The sequence below is a fragment of the Epinephelus moara genome, chromosome 21 (genome assembly GCF_006386435.1).
Source record: "Epinephelus moara isolate mb chromosome 21, YSFRI_EMoa_1.0, whole genome shotgun sequence".
In the NCBI taxonomy this organism is placed as follows: domain Eukaryota; kingdom Metazoa; phylum Chordata; class Actinopteri; order Perciformes; family Serranidae; genus Epinephelus; species Epinephelus moara.
Genome location: NC_065526.1, coordinates 26716465 through 26733543, shown reverse-complemented (window position 1 = coordinate 26733543; position 17079 = coordinate 26716465). Strand labels below are relative to the sequence as shown.

Sequence of the window (17079 nt, the reverse complement as noted above, 5' to 3'; positions counted from 1 at the left end):
GATGCATTCAGTAGCATAATGCCATACCAATCGACGTCCAGCAGGCACAAAGACATTACAAATGCTATAACGTACCATATTGCTACACATGATTCCCGTGTATTCAGTCACTAAAGAGGGCTTCCAGAAAATGGTTCGGACTCGTTTTTAAAAAAAAAAAATTCTTATTGGTTCGGACTCGTTTTTAAAAAAAAAAAATTCTTATAAAGAATGCTTAGTTTTCACTGAACCCATTTGTCATATCGTATCGTATCGGTATCGAGATATCTGGCATAAATATCGAGATATGAAATTTTCTCCATATCGTTCAGCCCTAGTTCTTACCAGTTAAATATACAAAGCAATAATGCCCTGTGTGACTTTTATTCAATGGCAGTGAAACTGTGTTTTAAAAAGAGCTTGGAGATTAAAAATAAAAGCTTTGTTCAACGTCATTAAGCACTTTTCAAAACACTCAAGGTCCCAGTCAAGGTAGAATTTATCATCATTCTCTCCAGATAATGATTACATTCTCACAGTGCTCCAGTGTCACAATAAAGACACAAATCTGAACTGGGATAACAATTTTATGTTTTTATAAGCAAACATTATTAATTTTTATACCTCACTCTAAAATGAAGCTCCACCCAAACTGTTTTTATTTACTTGTGTGTTCTTTGGCGCCCTCTAGAGCATAAAGCAGTTCCTGCTGCTGTCCAAGCGGCGCTCAGCCCTCATCACACAGTGCCTGAAGGACTCAGAGACCAGTAAGCCAAACTTCATGCCCCGGCTCTACATCAACAGACGGCTGGCCATGGAGCACAGAGACAACCCCTCTCTGGACCCCACCTGCAAGAACGCTGTGTTCAATCAGGTATAAAAGACTGAGTGGTGACATCACTTCCTCACTGGCAAACTAGACTCTTAATGTTGCCTTGAAGTGGGGAGCATAGCGTTTACTAACAGTGGTGGGAAGTAATTCACTACATTCACTCAAGAACAGTACTGAAGTACAAGTTTGACGTACTTGTAATTTACCTGAGTACCTCTGTTTTAAGTGACTTTGTACTTCTAGTACAAATGTTGTATTTTTCATTTTACTATATTTATTTGACAGCTTTTTTTTTAGATTCTAATAATTAATACAAAATATTATTGTCAAATATAATGTGATTTATATAATTTGTTTATGTTATTCTTATGTAGTGCGCTACACCTGCCTCTGATGGCGTTTGCTAGAATTTACCACGGCAGAAACAACCAATAGGAGTTGCGGGGTCTCTAATGCAGCTGTCAATCATGTCAATCACTGCTTGTGAATTGCGGTCAGACTGTCCAACTCTGCCTATTTCTCAACTCAAATCTTTTCAGAAACATATTTTAGTGTACTGTTAAACTGTAATATGAGAACTTACGTGACCCGGCAGCCACGTTGGAAACAGTCAAGCAACTTACCAAGCGCTGCCCATATTATATTATTATACAAAAAAGGGTGTTGGGGGATAATGGTTTAGAGAAACATGAGTCAGTTTGTCTGTCTGACTCTGCAATACATTGTGGGTGCTGTCACTGTTGCTGTATGATTTTTTTTATTTTCTCCTTGCAGGTGTATGAAGGTCTCAAGCCGTCTGATAAATTTGAGAAGACTTTGGATTATAGGTGTGCATTTTTAGACTTCTCATGTTCCTTACTTTTCTTGCCTCAGTATGACTGGAACTCAAGTGCATCTCTCCTCTTGGTTTGTCAGATGGCCTGCTCGGTATGACCAGTGGTGGGAATGTAAGTTCATTGCGGAGGGAATCATTGACCAGGGAGGTGGATTTCGTGACAGCCTGGCTGACATGTCTGAGGAGCTTTGCCCCAGCTCAGCTGAGTGTCCCATGCCTCTGCCATTCTTCAGCCGCACGTCCAACCAGGTAATCACCATCACTGTCTGCACACAGTCAGTATTTGAATGGACAGCGTTTTCATTCATTGGTTGCCTTTTCTTTACCTGCTGGTCTCTCAGGGCTCCTTAGAGGCCAGAGATTACTACGTCCCCAACCCGTCCTGTAAAGAGTTCCACAAATATGAGTGGATCGGTCAGCTCATGGGGGCTGCTCTCAGAGGAAAAGACTTCTTGGTGGGTGATGCACACTTTCCACTTACTGTAGGCCATTAACGTTGCTATGATATAAGAACGGGCTGATGTAGAGACTTAATTTTCTGGCTTCTTTTGTGTAAAATCCCACAGGTCTTGGCTCTGCCCGGGCTGGTGTGGAAGCAGCTGACTGGGGAGGCTGTCAGCTGGAGTAAAGACTTCCCTGCTGTGGACTCTGTGCTGGTGAGGACATTCAAATTATTACATGTAATGTAGATTTTAGGCTCTGCAGACTGTGTTTCAGACATATACAGCACTTTGAATCCTAAATGTGAACTTGACAAATGGCCTTTACAGCATGTGACACCCTCTTTAACTTTCCCAAGTGGAAAGACTAGATTCTTTTCTTAGTTATGGTCTCGAGTAAAATTTGGATGTGTGTTCAGGTGAACCTGCTGGAGGCCATGGAGAACATGGACCAGGAGACATTCGAGTTCAGGTTTGGTGAGGAGTTGGTATACACCACCCTGCTGAGCGACGGGCAGATGCTGGACCTCATCCCCGGCGGCAGTAATGTAGCCGTTCGTTACGAGGACCGCAGCGAGTTCATCCGCCTGGTGCAGAAGGCTCGACTAGAGGAGAGCAAACAGCAGGTGGGACGTCAGCGTTATTACATTTTGTCTTTCTATACATTACTACTGTAAGTGTGGTTAGCTTTTATCCCTCAGTATGAACTCATCCAGTAATCATGGTGTGTGTATAGAGTTTTTAAATCATTGAAGTGTGTGCATGTGCCTGATTATCTATTTGTGTATTACAGATTGCAGCCATGCAGGTGGGGCTACTGAAGGTGGTTCCTCAGGCAGTGCTGGACCTGCTCACCTGGCAGGAAGTGGAGAAGAAAGTGTGTGGAGACCCTGAGATCACTGTGGAAGCCCTGAAGCGACTCAGTGAGTGTCCAGATTTATCTCAGCCTCTATGACAATAAACACACATTTCTTGTATTGATTTAAGGGGTGACACTATGTTTGTTTTTAGCCATGTTAGCAGTCCACCACTTTGGCACTGACCAAAATAACTTGACAACTATTAGATGGACTGCCATCAAATTTTGTACTGATATCCATGGTGACCAGAGGATGAATCCTAATGAACTTGGTTACCTCCTGACTTTTCCTTTAGCTGTACCATGATGTCAATATTTGTGTGTTTTAAGTTAAATGTCTCAACAACTGTTTAACATAATCACAAACACAAATTAAATAATAATTCAAATTTACAATGATTTGTGCCTTATTTTTTATTGTTTTGGCCATTAAAATCCAAGAACACACAGATAATGATACAACAAAGTTAACCAGAAGATTAACAAGCCAGAAATTTAGTCCGATTATCTAAACCATTTCATTTGGAGGTTAAATTGAAAAGTAAGGCCAATAAAACCCAAGTTGTTTTAAACCAGAATTATCCTTCAAGAGGCTACAAAGCTATAAATTAAGGGCAAGAAAAGCTTCATATGTGCTTGATTGTACATTCTCTTCAATGAAATACTGAGGCAAGGACTTGGAATCATGTTAATGCATCACTGTTGTTTCTGTCTCCCCACCAGCACGCTATGAGGACCTGGAGCAAAGTGATGTTAGAGTGCAATACTTATGGGAAGCACTGACAAATTTCACCAATGGTCAGTTCGCTGTTCATTTGTCAACCTTTTACACAGCATGTCTGTTATAGTGAATGTCTTTTACAACGTGTCATACATAGCAGTAGTTTGAAGTCTGACAAGTGTCTTGGTGTATTTGTTGTGCTGAAAATATAGAACAGGTTTGAATTCTGTTTTTCAGAGGATCGCAGCAGGTTTCTGAGGTTTGTAACTGGTAGAAGTCGTCTTCCTGCGCCTATCTACGTCTTTCCTGACAAACAAGGGTGAGTGCAAGTATAGCCTTAAAAAAACTGACAGAAATACAACTGTTTGGTATTGATAGCTTATTTAGAAAACTTACAACGGAACATGATGCTAATTTTTCTGTTTCCTGATTTAGCTCTGAAACGACCGATGCACTTCCACAGTCCTCCACATGTTCCAGCACCCTTTATTTACCCAACTACCCAAGGTATCATAATGTTCTGTGTTTTGTATATGCAGAAGCTGCTACTATATATCGATGTGTACATGTAATATACAGTTGTGTTTTAGATGTATGCATTGACGTATTGTACTTGTTTTATGTTTCTATAGCATAGCTTTCATGATCCTACACTTAATTACATTCGTGTAAGGCTAAGATGTTAGATTTATTGCCCTCATCCTTTCCCTTCCTCTTGTTCATTTTGTCCTGCAGTGCAAAAGTTTGTGAGGAGAAGCTGCGTTACGCTGCGTACAACTGTGTGGCCATTGACACCGACATGAGCCCCTGGGAAGAGTGATTTATCTGCTGCTTTACTGAATGAACACTTTACAAATCACTGTTTAACTGAGAGAATTTTTTGCCAAGTTTATCACCATATCTACACAACTGCCAATTAATCCTAGCTGTATATAATAAAGAACTCTATGGAAACATGGAAATGACTTTGAGGGTTTTATTAACGACTGTGTCTTAAATGAAACATGAAATGATTGAATGTGTTGAAGTTTGCTTTTAGAAGTGGATGCAGGGTTTTTAAGGGTAATGGAACAGTGGTTTCACTTTAGCAAAGTTTTGTCATGAGTAATGTTCTATAAATAAAACAGAAAGCAGCATATGGCGAAATATGTAGTTTTACTGAATACCATTGTATGTTATTTATTTCAAATGAACTGGATATGGCAGTCAAGCCAGCTTTATGAACGTCAATCACTGCATTCAAAGAGTGTCAGAATACACAACAAATCTTTTTATTTTCTGTCAGATACAACTTTGACTTACAAAGCCAGGTTTATGGTAAAATAAACTAGTGAGCAGAATCTGACAAAAGATTTTGAAATATAATTCAAACTCGGAAATGTCAAATGAATTATACTATTAGGCTATGTTACAAATGAACCGATTTTTAAATAACAAAATAAATAAATGAAAATGATGTTGATATCAGAAGTTCAGCCATGACCTTGGATATAGTAACAAAATTATCTTGATTTGCTTGATTAAATTAGATTGTCCTCTCACTTGCTCTAAAAAATTATATAGATTTAAAGATAATATAGATTTCTATTTTTCTCTAGATTTATCTATGTACATATATATGTATGTAAATATGTATGTGTGTGCAGTAGAATATAAATACGTTTATTAATTAAATGGCAAATGCAAATATGTATTTCATACAATATATTACAATTTATCATATTTAATATGTTATATAATTAAATATAATTACAATTTAATAAGGTTGACTTAAACTATATTTTTTATGAAATAAATACAAAATAAAATACAGCAGAAGAATAAAAGATAATATTTGATTCCTTGTCTTATTTACCTTCAACCATGAAAACTGAAATAAAGCCATAAACATGCAAATACAAATGATACATAAATGAATAAATAAATTAAAAATGAAGGGATTAATGTGAACTGTATTTTAGAAGAGCAAAACATTTCTGATCTTTTTTTTTGTTGCTTTTATTCTTAAAGTTAATTCATTTAGAAATATTTGTGATGGGGTCTACATTTAGCAAAATTACAACAACATTAACATTAAAATTATATTATTATTAATCAGTGCTCCAAAGTAACTAAGCACATTAAATTAAGAACAATTTGGGGTATTTCAACATTTGGCTAAATTTAAGAGGAAACTACTATTATTATCCTAATAATAAATTCACAGGTGCTCACACACGTGGTGATATTTGTGAGTGAACAGCAAAACCTCACACAAGAGTGCCGTTCGCTGCGGAGTGAATTCTCGCGAGAACACGCAGCTTCAAACCTCCCCATGAGCCTTTGCGGTTCCTCTTTCTAGCCGGCGCCTGAGAATGGGTACGTGTTTTCATGCTCGGGTCGGAGGGAGAATCCTTGTCCATCTGATGTTTTTACGAAGGAATATTTCTATAATGGTTTGCCATATTGACTATTAATGTTATTTGCACAGATCTAGCTTTATCTTTGCTGTCCATTGTTAGTGTGTTGTGTTTTAATGAAGTAATTCTTTAAGGATGTCTGAAGTGCCCCAAGATGGCTGCCCTCGTTGGCTATGTAGTTAGCTTGTGGTGCTACAGTGTGTCTGAAAACAGCATACTTTGCCATTTGTGAGATTTAAGCAGTGTTACGCCATGTGTAGTTACTATGTCAGTGGTGCAGGACAAGTACTAAGTGTTTAAGAGTGCTAGGTAAATTGAAAGGTAAGGCAAAGCTAGCATTAGCGTTAGCTGGTAGTATGGTCGTGATCATGTCACGCTGCTTCACTGAAACACTTGAGGGAATATTGAGCATAATACTGGTTTGAGAAGATAGTTGGGTGCACCTAATATTTGTTTTAAAGTTTGTTTAAGTAATTTAAATGTGTGTCTTCGGACACGTGGATACCACAATGATTTGACGATCTTAAAATTGCTGTTTAAATTAGCTTGCTGTTATGCTGTGATAGTTATACATGTGAAAGGACAGGATTTTAAGCATGACATACAACATATGGTCTGCTTAGTTGTGTGGGGCATCAGACTCTTGAAGCTAGTGGGGGCCATCTGTTTCCCAGGGTCCTATGTATTTTGAGTTAACCTAATATCATGAGTTTTGCAGTTTAAATTGCAGAAGAATAAAGGGATGTGTGTTTCAAATGCAGTTAGGATGGTAAAAATCTGTTAAGTATCTGTAGAGACATCAATATATTAAGTCAAACTTTACTTACATAATGTCATAATATGAGGATATTGAGCTGGGGAATAAAGGACCCTGGAAATAATGAGATGCTCCTCAAATTTGAGTCTTTGAAATCTAGTTTACCATGATCTTAGAAAGGTAACATGCAGGCATTTAGCCATGAAGGGAGCTTACTGTTGCTTGAGCTACATGATGAAACTCTATAAGCGGAATCCAAATTAAAATTGCGGACAACCCATACCTTGGAGAACTGATTGCTCAAGCACAGACAATTATTTTGTAGCGAAGGTCTTGTTAGCTGTCAGTGATCTAACTCCCGTTTTTCCTTTTTTTTTCATTTATTCAGGTATCTCAAGGGACAACTGGCATAAACGCCGCAAGACAGGCGGTAAACGCAAGCCCTACCACAAGAAAAGGAAGTATGAGCTTGGGCGCCCTCCTGCAAACACAAAAGTGAGTCAAAACAAGTGGTTGCCTGTTAAAAATGGACTTAAAGTGATGTAGCGTGGGTGATGAAAACGTGACCTTAGGTATGTCTTTTTTGAGTCGTTTTGGCTCAAAGCTCAGGACCTACCAATGTTAGGACTTGTCATAGTTACACTGACACGCTTCATTACATATGCATAGAACTCCTTTATTTTTCCACAAGTTGTCGGAATTCAATCATTACACCTAAATAACCTGAATCATAAGCATTTAAATTGGACCAGTACTAAAACCATGTCTTTCTATAGATTGGACCTCGTCGCATCCACACAGTGAGGGTCCGTGGTGGGAACAAGAAGTACCGTGCTCTGAGGTTGGATGTTGGTAACTTCTCGTGGGGCTCTGAGTGTAAGTTTATTTTAAATGCATCTTTAATTTTATAGGACCCTTTTTTTTTTGAGCCCTGTTTGGTAACCGGCATCTTTCCATGATGATAACTTTGTCCAGTTCTGCTACTGAATGCAAGTGGTGATAACAAAGACACCTGAGAAAGACAGACATGTTCCCCATGCATTGTATTAAAAAAAAAAATCCAAACAATGTTTTAGGTTGGCACATGAGAGGGAAAATTTGCTTTTGCTAACAGCTTTTGTTTTTTTTGTATGCAGGCTGCACACGCAAGACCAGGATCATTGATGTGGTCTACAATGCCTCCAACAACGAGCTGGTCAGAACCAAGACCCTGGTGAAGAACTGTATCGTCCTCGTCGACAGCCTTCCCTACAGGCAGTGGTATGAGGCCCACTATGCCACTCCTCTGGGACGCAAGAAGGGAGCCAAGCTGGTATGTGGGAAAATACAAATGTCTCAGACCCTGTTTTAATTCAGTGGTGAGAAATATACCAGCAGTCCACTAACCTAATTTTGGTTTGGCTCTGTGTTGCTATCATGGCTGATAGAAATTTGATGTTAAAAGGATGGTCTCTTCATGTACAAGTACATTTTACTTTTTGACATAATAGACAGTTACACCCAGGGCATAATATGTCAAAATTAAAAGGCATTGTTTTTTTTTTTGTTTTTTTTCTTAAATAGCATCTGTATTGTAAAGTGCTGTCTGATTTGGTGCACGTCTTTCCATGAAGATAACTTTGTCCAGTTCTGCTACTGAATGAAAGTGATGATAATGAAGACTCTGAGAAAGACCTGTTACCAACACTGCCTTCATCTGCAGTGATTAATTTAAATCACTCAGTGTGGCCCAGCAGCTGAAGTTTGGACTTCACTTAAACCCGTTTCATGTCCATCTAATGAGCTTTATTACCTTTCTTCTGTAGACTCCTGAGGAGGAGGAGGTCCTGAACAAGAAGAGGTCAAAGAGGACCCAGAAGAAGTACGATGAGCGTAAAAAGACAGCAAAGATCAGCACCCTCTTGGAGGAGCAGTTCCAGCAGGGAAAACTGCTTGGTGAGTCTCAACATGTGTTTTCAGCTGTGCCATCTGCAGTACTTGCAATATTAAGTCTGTATCACATAAGTGCATTGTTATGAAAGATTTGACCTCTGATTGGCCTTTCACTAAAGTTATTTATCCCACCAGGGGGTTAATTTCAAAGCAATGCCATCAGCTCTTGTTTTGCATGAAAGTTTTCAAAACTTGGACCTAGCATGTGACTGAATACTTGGGATAAACTGGGCAGGGATTTTCCCTAAAAACAGAATGTATAGACCCATACAGAATTCTTACCAGTGATCGCTTAAGACCCACTAGAAGTGAGAAGCGGTGTATTAATCTGCAGAGACTATGCCTTTGGCCTGTATTTTCTTATTTTCTGTGCTTGGGGCAATAAATGTGTGTGTGTCCCTAGCATTCAGGTGAGGTTGGAGCTTATTAAAAAGGTACCAACCAGGTAGCAGACTATAAGCAGCATGCATCCCATGGGCACATACCAGGAAACGCCTCAAATACAGCGCAGCAAGACGCTGATCCGTAGTCAATCTGGAGTTGTGTTTTTCTTTCACTTTTGCTGGGTTGCATGTTAACAAGCAGTAACTTAAACTTCTGCATAGTATACATTAAAAAAAAAATCACTGCTACATCAGATGCAAATTATTTTCTGTGTGAAGGCACAGGACAAAAGCTCTGGTCATACATCTCATATTTGTGACAGCCAGGTAATTTGAGTTTTCAAGTATCTGCATTTGAATGAACTTTAAATGTAATATTCCCATCAAGGGAAATTAGTACTTTTAGGGCTGTGAAATTGCACAAATCAAATCCTGTGGGATGTTTCTCCTGATGTTGCCTAGTAGCTGTTTAAACTTAACTCACGTGTTTCATATCCATCTAATGAGCTCAGAGAAAGACCTGTTACATTGACATCTACTGCAGTGTTAACTCAGTCTGCAGGATGAAGTTTGGAAAATTATATATTGGCACTCGGCATTTGTACTTCTGCAGTGCTTTTAATCAAGGCGCTTGTCTATTTAGTTGCAGGCACATGACTGTTGTTGCCCTGGAATGCCTCCATGTGTGTGTTAATGTAGCTGAGGGTGCAGCAGGGTAACTATAGACAGGTGTGTCAGATCAAAAGCTCTGGCTGTAAACAAACCAAAAAAGCCTGCACACTAGTTGTCACTTGTACTCACTCACAAAAGACTAAAAGCTCAATTGTATTGACTTTAATATTAACTTGTGGTGTCTTAACATTTTTGTAAAGTCAAAACCGACTTTGACCTGAGGTTATTTGAGTTTAGCACCACTTCCTTTTTGTCTTGAGACGGTTTATCCACCTCCACTGATCATGCTTCCGCTCTCCCCCCCTGCAGCTTGCATCGCCTCCAGACCCGGCCAGTGTGGCAGGGCAGACGGCTACATCCTCGAAGGCAAGGAGCTCGAGTTCTACCTGAGGAAGATCAAGGCCAAGAAAGGCAAATAGATGTACAGCTGTTTGATACGTCAATAAAATCCAAACAACCCACAAGTGTCTGCTGTCACTGCTTTACTCTTGCAGTTCATCTGTGATGTTAGGTTCCATTGAATATCTAGTTAAAAACTCACGCTGTCAAAGTGACTGAGCTGTGTTCTAATCATTTGTCACATGAAATTGTAGAAGGGTGAACTCCAGTGAAATGCAATCCTCTTAGCTTGTTCAACTTGTGCATTGTAATTTAGTCCTTTTTGCCTCTTACATTGTAGGCTGCTGCTTATAAAGATTAATGTTTCCAGACTGGCTGCAGGGCTTGGGAACATACAACTCCTCAAACAACACACACCTCAAACACTTGATGGTGAATAAAGCAAACAACAAATGGGTGCATGGGAAGACTTAAGACATTAAGTCTAAAGTATACTGAAGCACATGGAAATGTCTCTTCTGTGACAAGATTGCACTACTGAGAGCCCTGGACAGACCGGTTACTCATTGTGAGGCAGTTGAAGCATATTTAACCCCAACAAATAAGTACAATTGTTGACCTTTCTTAAAATCAATAGTATACATAAAATGGCTGTAGGACTGAAATGTTCACTTTGTTCGATAACCAGTGATGGAAGATTTATTGATCTGTCAAAGCTGTACCTCTAAAGGTTATGCATTTGACATTTAGCATACACAGTATACTGTTTATGAAAGAATTAGTGTTACTGGTGTGCAAATTATATGTAGCTGGTTGAGGTGGAACTACTTTTAACCTTAAGTGCAAAGCAATAAATCATATCTTAAAAATTGGTCATGTAAGATGGAACTTTATTCTCCCCCAGAGAAATTGTTGATCAGTAGTTGCACTACTAAGAAGGAAAAAAATGCCAATATAGAAACCAACATAGGTACAAATATAAGGGTCATAAAGCTCATATTTCAAGTTTAATGTATGGACAATGCATAACATCTGGCATTTAAATGTTTTGGAGTAAATGTTAAGATATTTTCCTCTAAAATATGTTGTAGCACAGCACAATATATTGACTTCATATAAATATGGGTACTCTACGTATGGTGTCTCAGGAGGTCTCTTAATATGAATTTAACACATATACACCTAGCCTCACAAGCATAAACAACACTTTAAAAGAATATAACCCATACAAAAAATCTACATAACATCTGTTGATGTCAGTTTAGATTATATATTTGATTCAGTTCTTCAAAAAACACACAGTAATCCATATAAAGTCTGATGATTTTATCGTAAATGATCTTTCTCCTGCTATTCTATGCTTAACATACACTCATCACATCAAGACAATCGTGACACATCATGTGACATCTCCATAATCAATAGCTCACTGGTTTCTGGTCGTGTCCCGTCCCATTTCAAGCAAGCGGTTATTGAACAGTTACAATATCTTAGATAAATTTCAGTCCGGTTATCGTCAGTTACATTCCACAGAAACTGCTCTTCTCAGGGTCTCCAATGACATCATGATGGCCTCCGATGCCGGTAAATCCACTATCCTGGTTCTGCTTGATCTCAGTGCAGCCTTTGACACTGTTGATCACCACATCCTTTTAGACAGGCTGAGGGACAGGGTAGGAATCTCAGGGACTGCCCTTCATTGGTTTAAATCCTGTCTGTCTGATTGATCCTTTTCTGTGGCTGTTGGCCCTCATAAATCAGAGTTTGCCCCCCTTTCTTGCGGGGTGCCCCAAGGTTCAGTGCTTGGGCCTATCTTCTTTATGCTATACATGCTCCCTCTCAGAGATGTCATCAGCAATTTTGAAGGTATCTCATACCATATGTATGCAGATGACCTCCAGTTATATTTTTCTTTTAACCCTGATAAACCCGATGGAATTGACTCACTGTACGATTGTATGAATGTAATTAAGGGCTGGATGGCTACTAACTCCCTTCAGTTGAACGCAGCTAAAACTGAGATTTTAATTATTGCACCTGACGCCTCAGCATCTAAAGTGGCCAGCTGCTTAGGGTCCCTCAGTGTAAATGTGTGCCCCATGTTGAGAAACCTTGGGGTCACATTTGATCAGGCCATGCTCTTCGATGACCACATCAAAACTGTCACTCGCTCCTGCTTTTTCCACCTCAAAAACATTTCCAAACTCAGATCCATGTTAACTTATTCCGAGCTAGAAATGATCATCCATGCTTTTATTTCCTCACGTCTGGATTACTGTAATTCTCTTTTCACCTGTCTAAATAAAACTTCATTAGACCGCCTCCAGCTGGTCCAGAACGCTGCCGCCAGGCTTCTGTCCAGATCTCATAAGTTCACTCACATCACTCCAGTCCTGGCATCCCTGCACTGGCTCCCTGTTAATTTCAGGATCCAGCACAAGATTCTAACCATCACTTACAGAGCCCTCCATGGTCAAGCACCTGCATACTTGACGGATCTGGTGTCCTTTCACTGTCCTGTCAGGTCACTGCGGTCCGCTGAAGGCCACCTACTTACTGTCCCTCACACAAGATTAAAGACGAAAAGTGATAGAGCCTTTAAGGCTGTTGCACCAAAATGGTGGAATGCACTACCTCATGAGCTGAGAGCGGCCTCTTCCGTGGACATTTTTAAAAAGCAGTTAAAAACACATCAGTTTAGGCATGTGTTCCATTAATTGTCCATTGTATCATCTCTGTATTTCTCTGCACTTTACTTTTTATTTGTTTTTGTGTATTTTTTGCATTGTTTCTGTTATTGTATTTTTTGTATTTTATCTTGTGAAGCACTTTGTGAGTCCTCTCTGTGAGAAGTGCTATATAAATAAAATTTACTTACTTACTTACTTACAACAGTGGTGGGCACAGTGACCAGCAGAGGAGACGAGGCAGCTTACAGGAAAAAGAAAACAAAGGAGATGATCATCGACCCCAGGAGGAAAAAGGATGATCACCAGCCTCTGGAGATACATGGAGAACCTGTGGAGAGGGTGTCAACCTTCAAGTTCCTGGGTACACATATCACACAACAGGAACTGTCTGATCAGGGCACAGCAGTGATTACACTTCCTGAGAGCTCTCAGAAGGATCAAACCATCACCACCTCTGCTGCTGTCCTATCACTGCTCTGTGGAAAGTGTCCTGATTTATGGCATCCCTGTGTGGTACGGCAGCAGCTCTGCAGCTGACAAGAGGGCCCTGCAGAGAGTGATAAAAGCTGCACAGAAAATATCGAACACGCACCTACCTGCTCTGGAGGACACCTCCTGTTGCCTCCAGAAAACAACTAACATCCTGAAGGACTCATCTCACCCTGCCCACCATCTGTTTGATGTTATCGAACAATTAAAACAAGCACCAGCAGACTGTTGAACAGTTTTTACCCCAAAGCCATTGCTACACTGAATGCTGCACCGAAATCACCCAGCCAGTAATATATAATATTTACACCTACATCATGTGGGATAACTTTATTCTTTTATTTATTTTATGTGCAAATAATTTAAAATTATTTTATGTACACGGCATATGTTGGCACTGCTTGTGTATGTGTGCATGTGTGTGTTTAGAGTATGAATAAATTATATCTTATCCCCTCCTTTATCATTTATGTATTACTTTTAAATGAGTTCCATTTTATTCTGTGCATTAAATTTGGTTGTATTCATTTACAATGACAATAAAAGGAATTGAATTGAATGTGGGAGCAACATGATGCACTTCGGCATGTAGAGGAGAAAGGCTGGACTGAACTGATTGAAAGGCAACGATAACTCAAATCACCACTCATTACAACAGGGGTATGCAGAGGTGCATCTCTGAATGCACAACACATCGAACCTAAAGCAATAGACCACAGTGTACCCATCTTCTTATGGCTACTTCCAGCTGCATAATGCGTCATGTCACAAAGCTCAAATCATCTCAAACTGGTTTCTTGTATTTGACAATGAGTTCACTGTACTCAAATAGCCTCAACAGTCACCAGATCTCATATCCAATACAGCACCTTTGGGATGTAGTGGATTGGGAGTCGACAAATCTGCAGTAACTGTGTGATGCTATCATGTCAATGTGGACCAAAACCTCTGAGAAAATGGACAAGAGTGATTCAACTCTGTGTTATATTACTTATCTTATGGTATTCATTTTGTGTTCTGTTTTGGCGCTTGCAAACTTAACAGTGATTCTTAAAGTGACGATATTTCACATTTTATTGGAGGTGTAAATCACTTGAAAGTAGGAAAAACCTGCTGCACACTTTGGCTCTATATGCATTTCTCTGTTATTCAAATGATGTTTCAGCCCTCAGGCCTTCTTCAAGATCAACAGTCACTCATTTTCCTACTGTCAGGTCTACTTCCAATGATCAGCACCTCACCACAACCCTTGGTGTGTGTTACTTTATATATTATAATCACTTGACAGTCATGATAATTATTAAATATTAAATCATGCACATTTGTGGTAGCTGATGTGACTGACAAACAACACTCAGACAGTGAAAGCAGACTATATCGTAGTTGTCAATAGTCTGTGTTATCTATCTTGAGTTGTGCAATCTACCATGGTTGATCTAAACTTTGGATCCTTTTGATCTAAAAGTTACATGATCATAGCACGGTTAACCAACTGACTAATAAATTGTCTGAGCTTCATAAAATCTGTTTTATTGTTAGAGGTTAAACTAAAAAGTAAAGTAAATCCAACAGAAAAATGCTGCTCATACATTCAAACATCACTAAAAATAATTTTATAATACAACATGTACTACTCGAGGACTATATACTGCATTATGAGTACTTATAGTTTTGATAAATGTAGTTGATTCTGTATTTTGTAGATATTATCTATAAGGTGTGTTGAAATTATAAATAAGGTATGATTCTGGATAGTCTTCTGTAATCGACATTTAATTGCTTGTCATTGAAAGTTGTGATATGTAACTAAGTACAAGTGTTGTACTTGAGTACAAGATACTTTTACTGTATTTGAGTCTTCTTGTCATGCCTCTTTCTATTTCTACTCCGCTACAATTCACAGGGAAATGTTGCACTTTTAAGACAAAACACTGTGAAGTGATACTGACAATGTCAAGGTGTCTCTTCGGGCTCTGGGTAAGTGTGACCACATTTCTAACAATTTCCATAATTTTTACAAACTAAACAGTCGATTTATTTATCATGGTCAGAATTCATTTTACTGCCAAGAATGTTTTCACATACAAGGAATTAGCTTGGGTGTATTAGTGCATAACATAAACATTATAAGAGAAAAAACAACAACAAAAACAAAACAAAACAAACAAACAAAAAAAAGGTGACATAAATAGAATATCATAGATTTACATGTTTGATATTTATACTCATTGCATGTTTGTGTTTTTAGATCTGTATTTCTTCAGTGCACCAAGATATTCACAGTCTGGTTTTCCAACCATATAGAGGAACCCCCCACCCACTGTCACGTCAAATTTGGGATCAATCAGAGCCTGTATTATGAAATTACATGAGTGCAGGTGTATCATCGCCACATCTGTCTGGTTTTAAGATAAGACAAGATAAACTTTATTAATCCCACACTGGGGAAATTTCACTTTCACACTTACAGCAGCTCAAGAGACAAAGTGATTGAGTGAAATGAAACTAAATACACGCCCAAAAATACAAATATGTGAACAGTTTCCATTCATGATGGTTGACTGCACAGAATAATTGTAATATAAGTGGTAAATACTATTGCACAATGAAAATCACACAGGAACGTTGCACAATATGATTATAAACCCTTTTTATTCAGAAAAACCTCTTGAGATCAAACTTCTCTTTTTCAAGAGTGTCCAAGTCAGGCAGCAACAGAAGTTACAAACAACATAGAATAAAAATACTGAATCAATATGAACTCCAAAAAGAAACAATGTAAAACAACAAAAAGAACAAAATGAACACAAATGAAATGTCTGTAATATATATTCAGGAAGGAGGATCACGGCCAAGAGAGGCAAAATAGATGTACAGTTGTTTGATACATCCACATACATGAAGATATAAAGGATATCTGCATTGCGTAAGTATGTGTATTGTGTGTGTATGTGACTCAACAAACTGGTTTAAACTGTTTGCCTCAACAAACTTGTGGACTCGACAAACTGGTTAGGATTACATAGAAGTAGGAGGTGAGTGAGAGGAGAATGTTAGCCAAGCTAACATCAACCATGGACACCTTTCGCCCCCTGCATGAGACTGTGGGGGACTAAATCAGATCCTTCAGTAACAAACTGCAACACCCACAGTTCAAGAAAGAGCACCTACCACAGGTCCTTCAATCCAACACCAGTCAGACTCTTTAATTTAACACTGGTGTTGTCTCTGCCTCCATCACCCACCACTTACAACACGACAGCTAATCGGCTCTATGTCTACCTTATTTATTCATAATCATACTTATTAATCTGTGTACATATATTTATACTGTGTAACATTCCTATGTAATTTCCTACTGTGCAATATTTAACCACTCAAATTTATAAGCTAAATGTCTCTATCTTTACAGAAAATGTACCACACACCATGTGTGTATTTCAGTTATCAGTCATGGACACACTATATCTGTACAAGAGAAAGGTGTATATAGTGTATGTAGATTTAATGTTTTGTCTAATTTCTTGGGACATTTTTGTAATTTTTAAAATCTTTTTTTAACAATCAGACGCTCTTTGTACTTAACTGTTTTGCTTCTGACTCTTGTGCTGCTGTAATGTGTGTGTTACCCTGGTGTGCGATTAATCAAGTCGAATCACGTACAATACAATATGCATACATTAAATACATATTTTACAGCCCATATACACCATATATGATAATGGAATAATATGTATAAATGACATAATTGA

The 17079-nt window shown here is 38.6% G+C and overlaps 2 protein-coding genes and 3 non-coding genes across 5 annotated transcripts in view; all 5 read left to right on the top strand.

The window, feature by feature from the left end:
* The window catches only part of hectd3 (HECT domain containing 3), a 10210-nt gene extending 5582 nt beyond the window's left edge, over nucleotides 1–4628 (top strand). Inside the window, exons 10-20 of the mRNA XM_050033546.1 lie at nucleotides 671–853; nucleotides 1586–1638; nucleotides 1727–1895; nucleotides 1988–2101; nucleotides 2213–2302; nucleotides 2506–2712; nucleotides 2880–3009; nucleotides 3669–3743; nucleotides 3904–3985; nucleotides 4102–4173; nucleotides 4402–4628. Coding sequence (XP_049889503.1) covers nucleotides 671–853; nucleotides 1586–1638; nucleotides 1727–1895; nucleotides 1988–2101; nucleotides 2213–2302; nucleotides 2506–2712; nucleotides 2880–3009; nucleotides 3669–3743; nucleotides 3904–3985; nucleotides 4102–4173; nucleotides 4402–4486 — 1260 coding nt within the window. The 3' untranslated portion in view covers nucleotides 4487–4628. The remainder of the gene's footprint in view (nucleotides 1–670; nucleotides 854–1585; nucleotides 1639–1726; nucleotides 1896–1987; nucleotides 2102–2212; nucleotides 2303–2505; nucleotides 2713–2879; nucleotides 3010–3668; nucleotides 3744–3903; nucleotides 3986–4101; nucleotides 4174–4401) is intronic.
* A 1272-nt stretch (nucleotides 4629–5900) lies between these two features.
* Nucleotides 5901–10273, top strand: rps8a (ribosomal protein S8a). Its single transcript, XM_050033161.1, has 6 exons — nucleotides 5901–6024; nucleotides 7211–7317; nucleotides 7599–7698; nucleotides 7959–8134; nucleotides 8628–8757; nucleotides 10119–10273. Exons 1-6 carry the CDS (start codon nucleotides 6021–6023, stop codon nucleotides 10226–10228), a joined length of 627 nt encoding a protein of 208 aa, XP_049889118.1. The 5' UTR covers nucleotides 5901–6020; the 3' UTR covers nucleotides 10229–10273.
* LOC126383291 (small nucleolar RNA SNORD46) lies at nucleotides 7367–7474 on the top strand. Its single transcript, XR_007569132.1, has one exon. It is a non-coding gene; the product is annotated as a small nucleolar RNA SNORD46 (small nucleolar RNA).
* On the top strand, nucleotides 7773–7842 carry LOC126383301 (small nucleolar RNA SNORD38). Its single transcript, XR_007569141.1, has one exon. It is a non-coding gene; the product is annotated as a small nucleolar RNA SNORD38 (small nucleolar RNA).
* LOC126383300 (small nucleolar RNA SNORD38) lies at nucleotides 8425–8493 on the top strand. The gene has a single exon (XR_007569140.1). It is a non-coding gene; the product is annotated as a small nucleolar RNA SNORD38 (small nucleolar RNA).
* Nucleotides 10274–17079: the final 6806 nt, after the last annotated feature.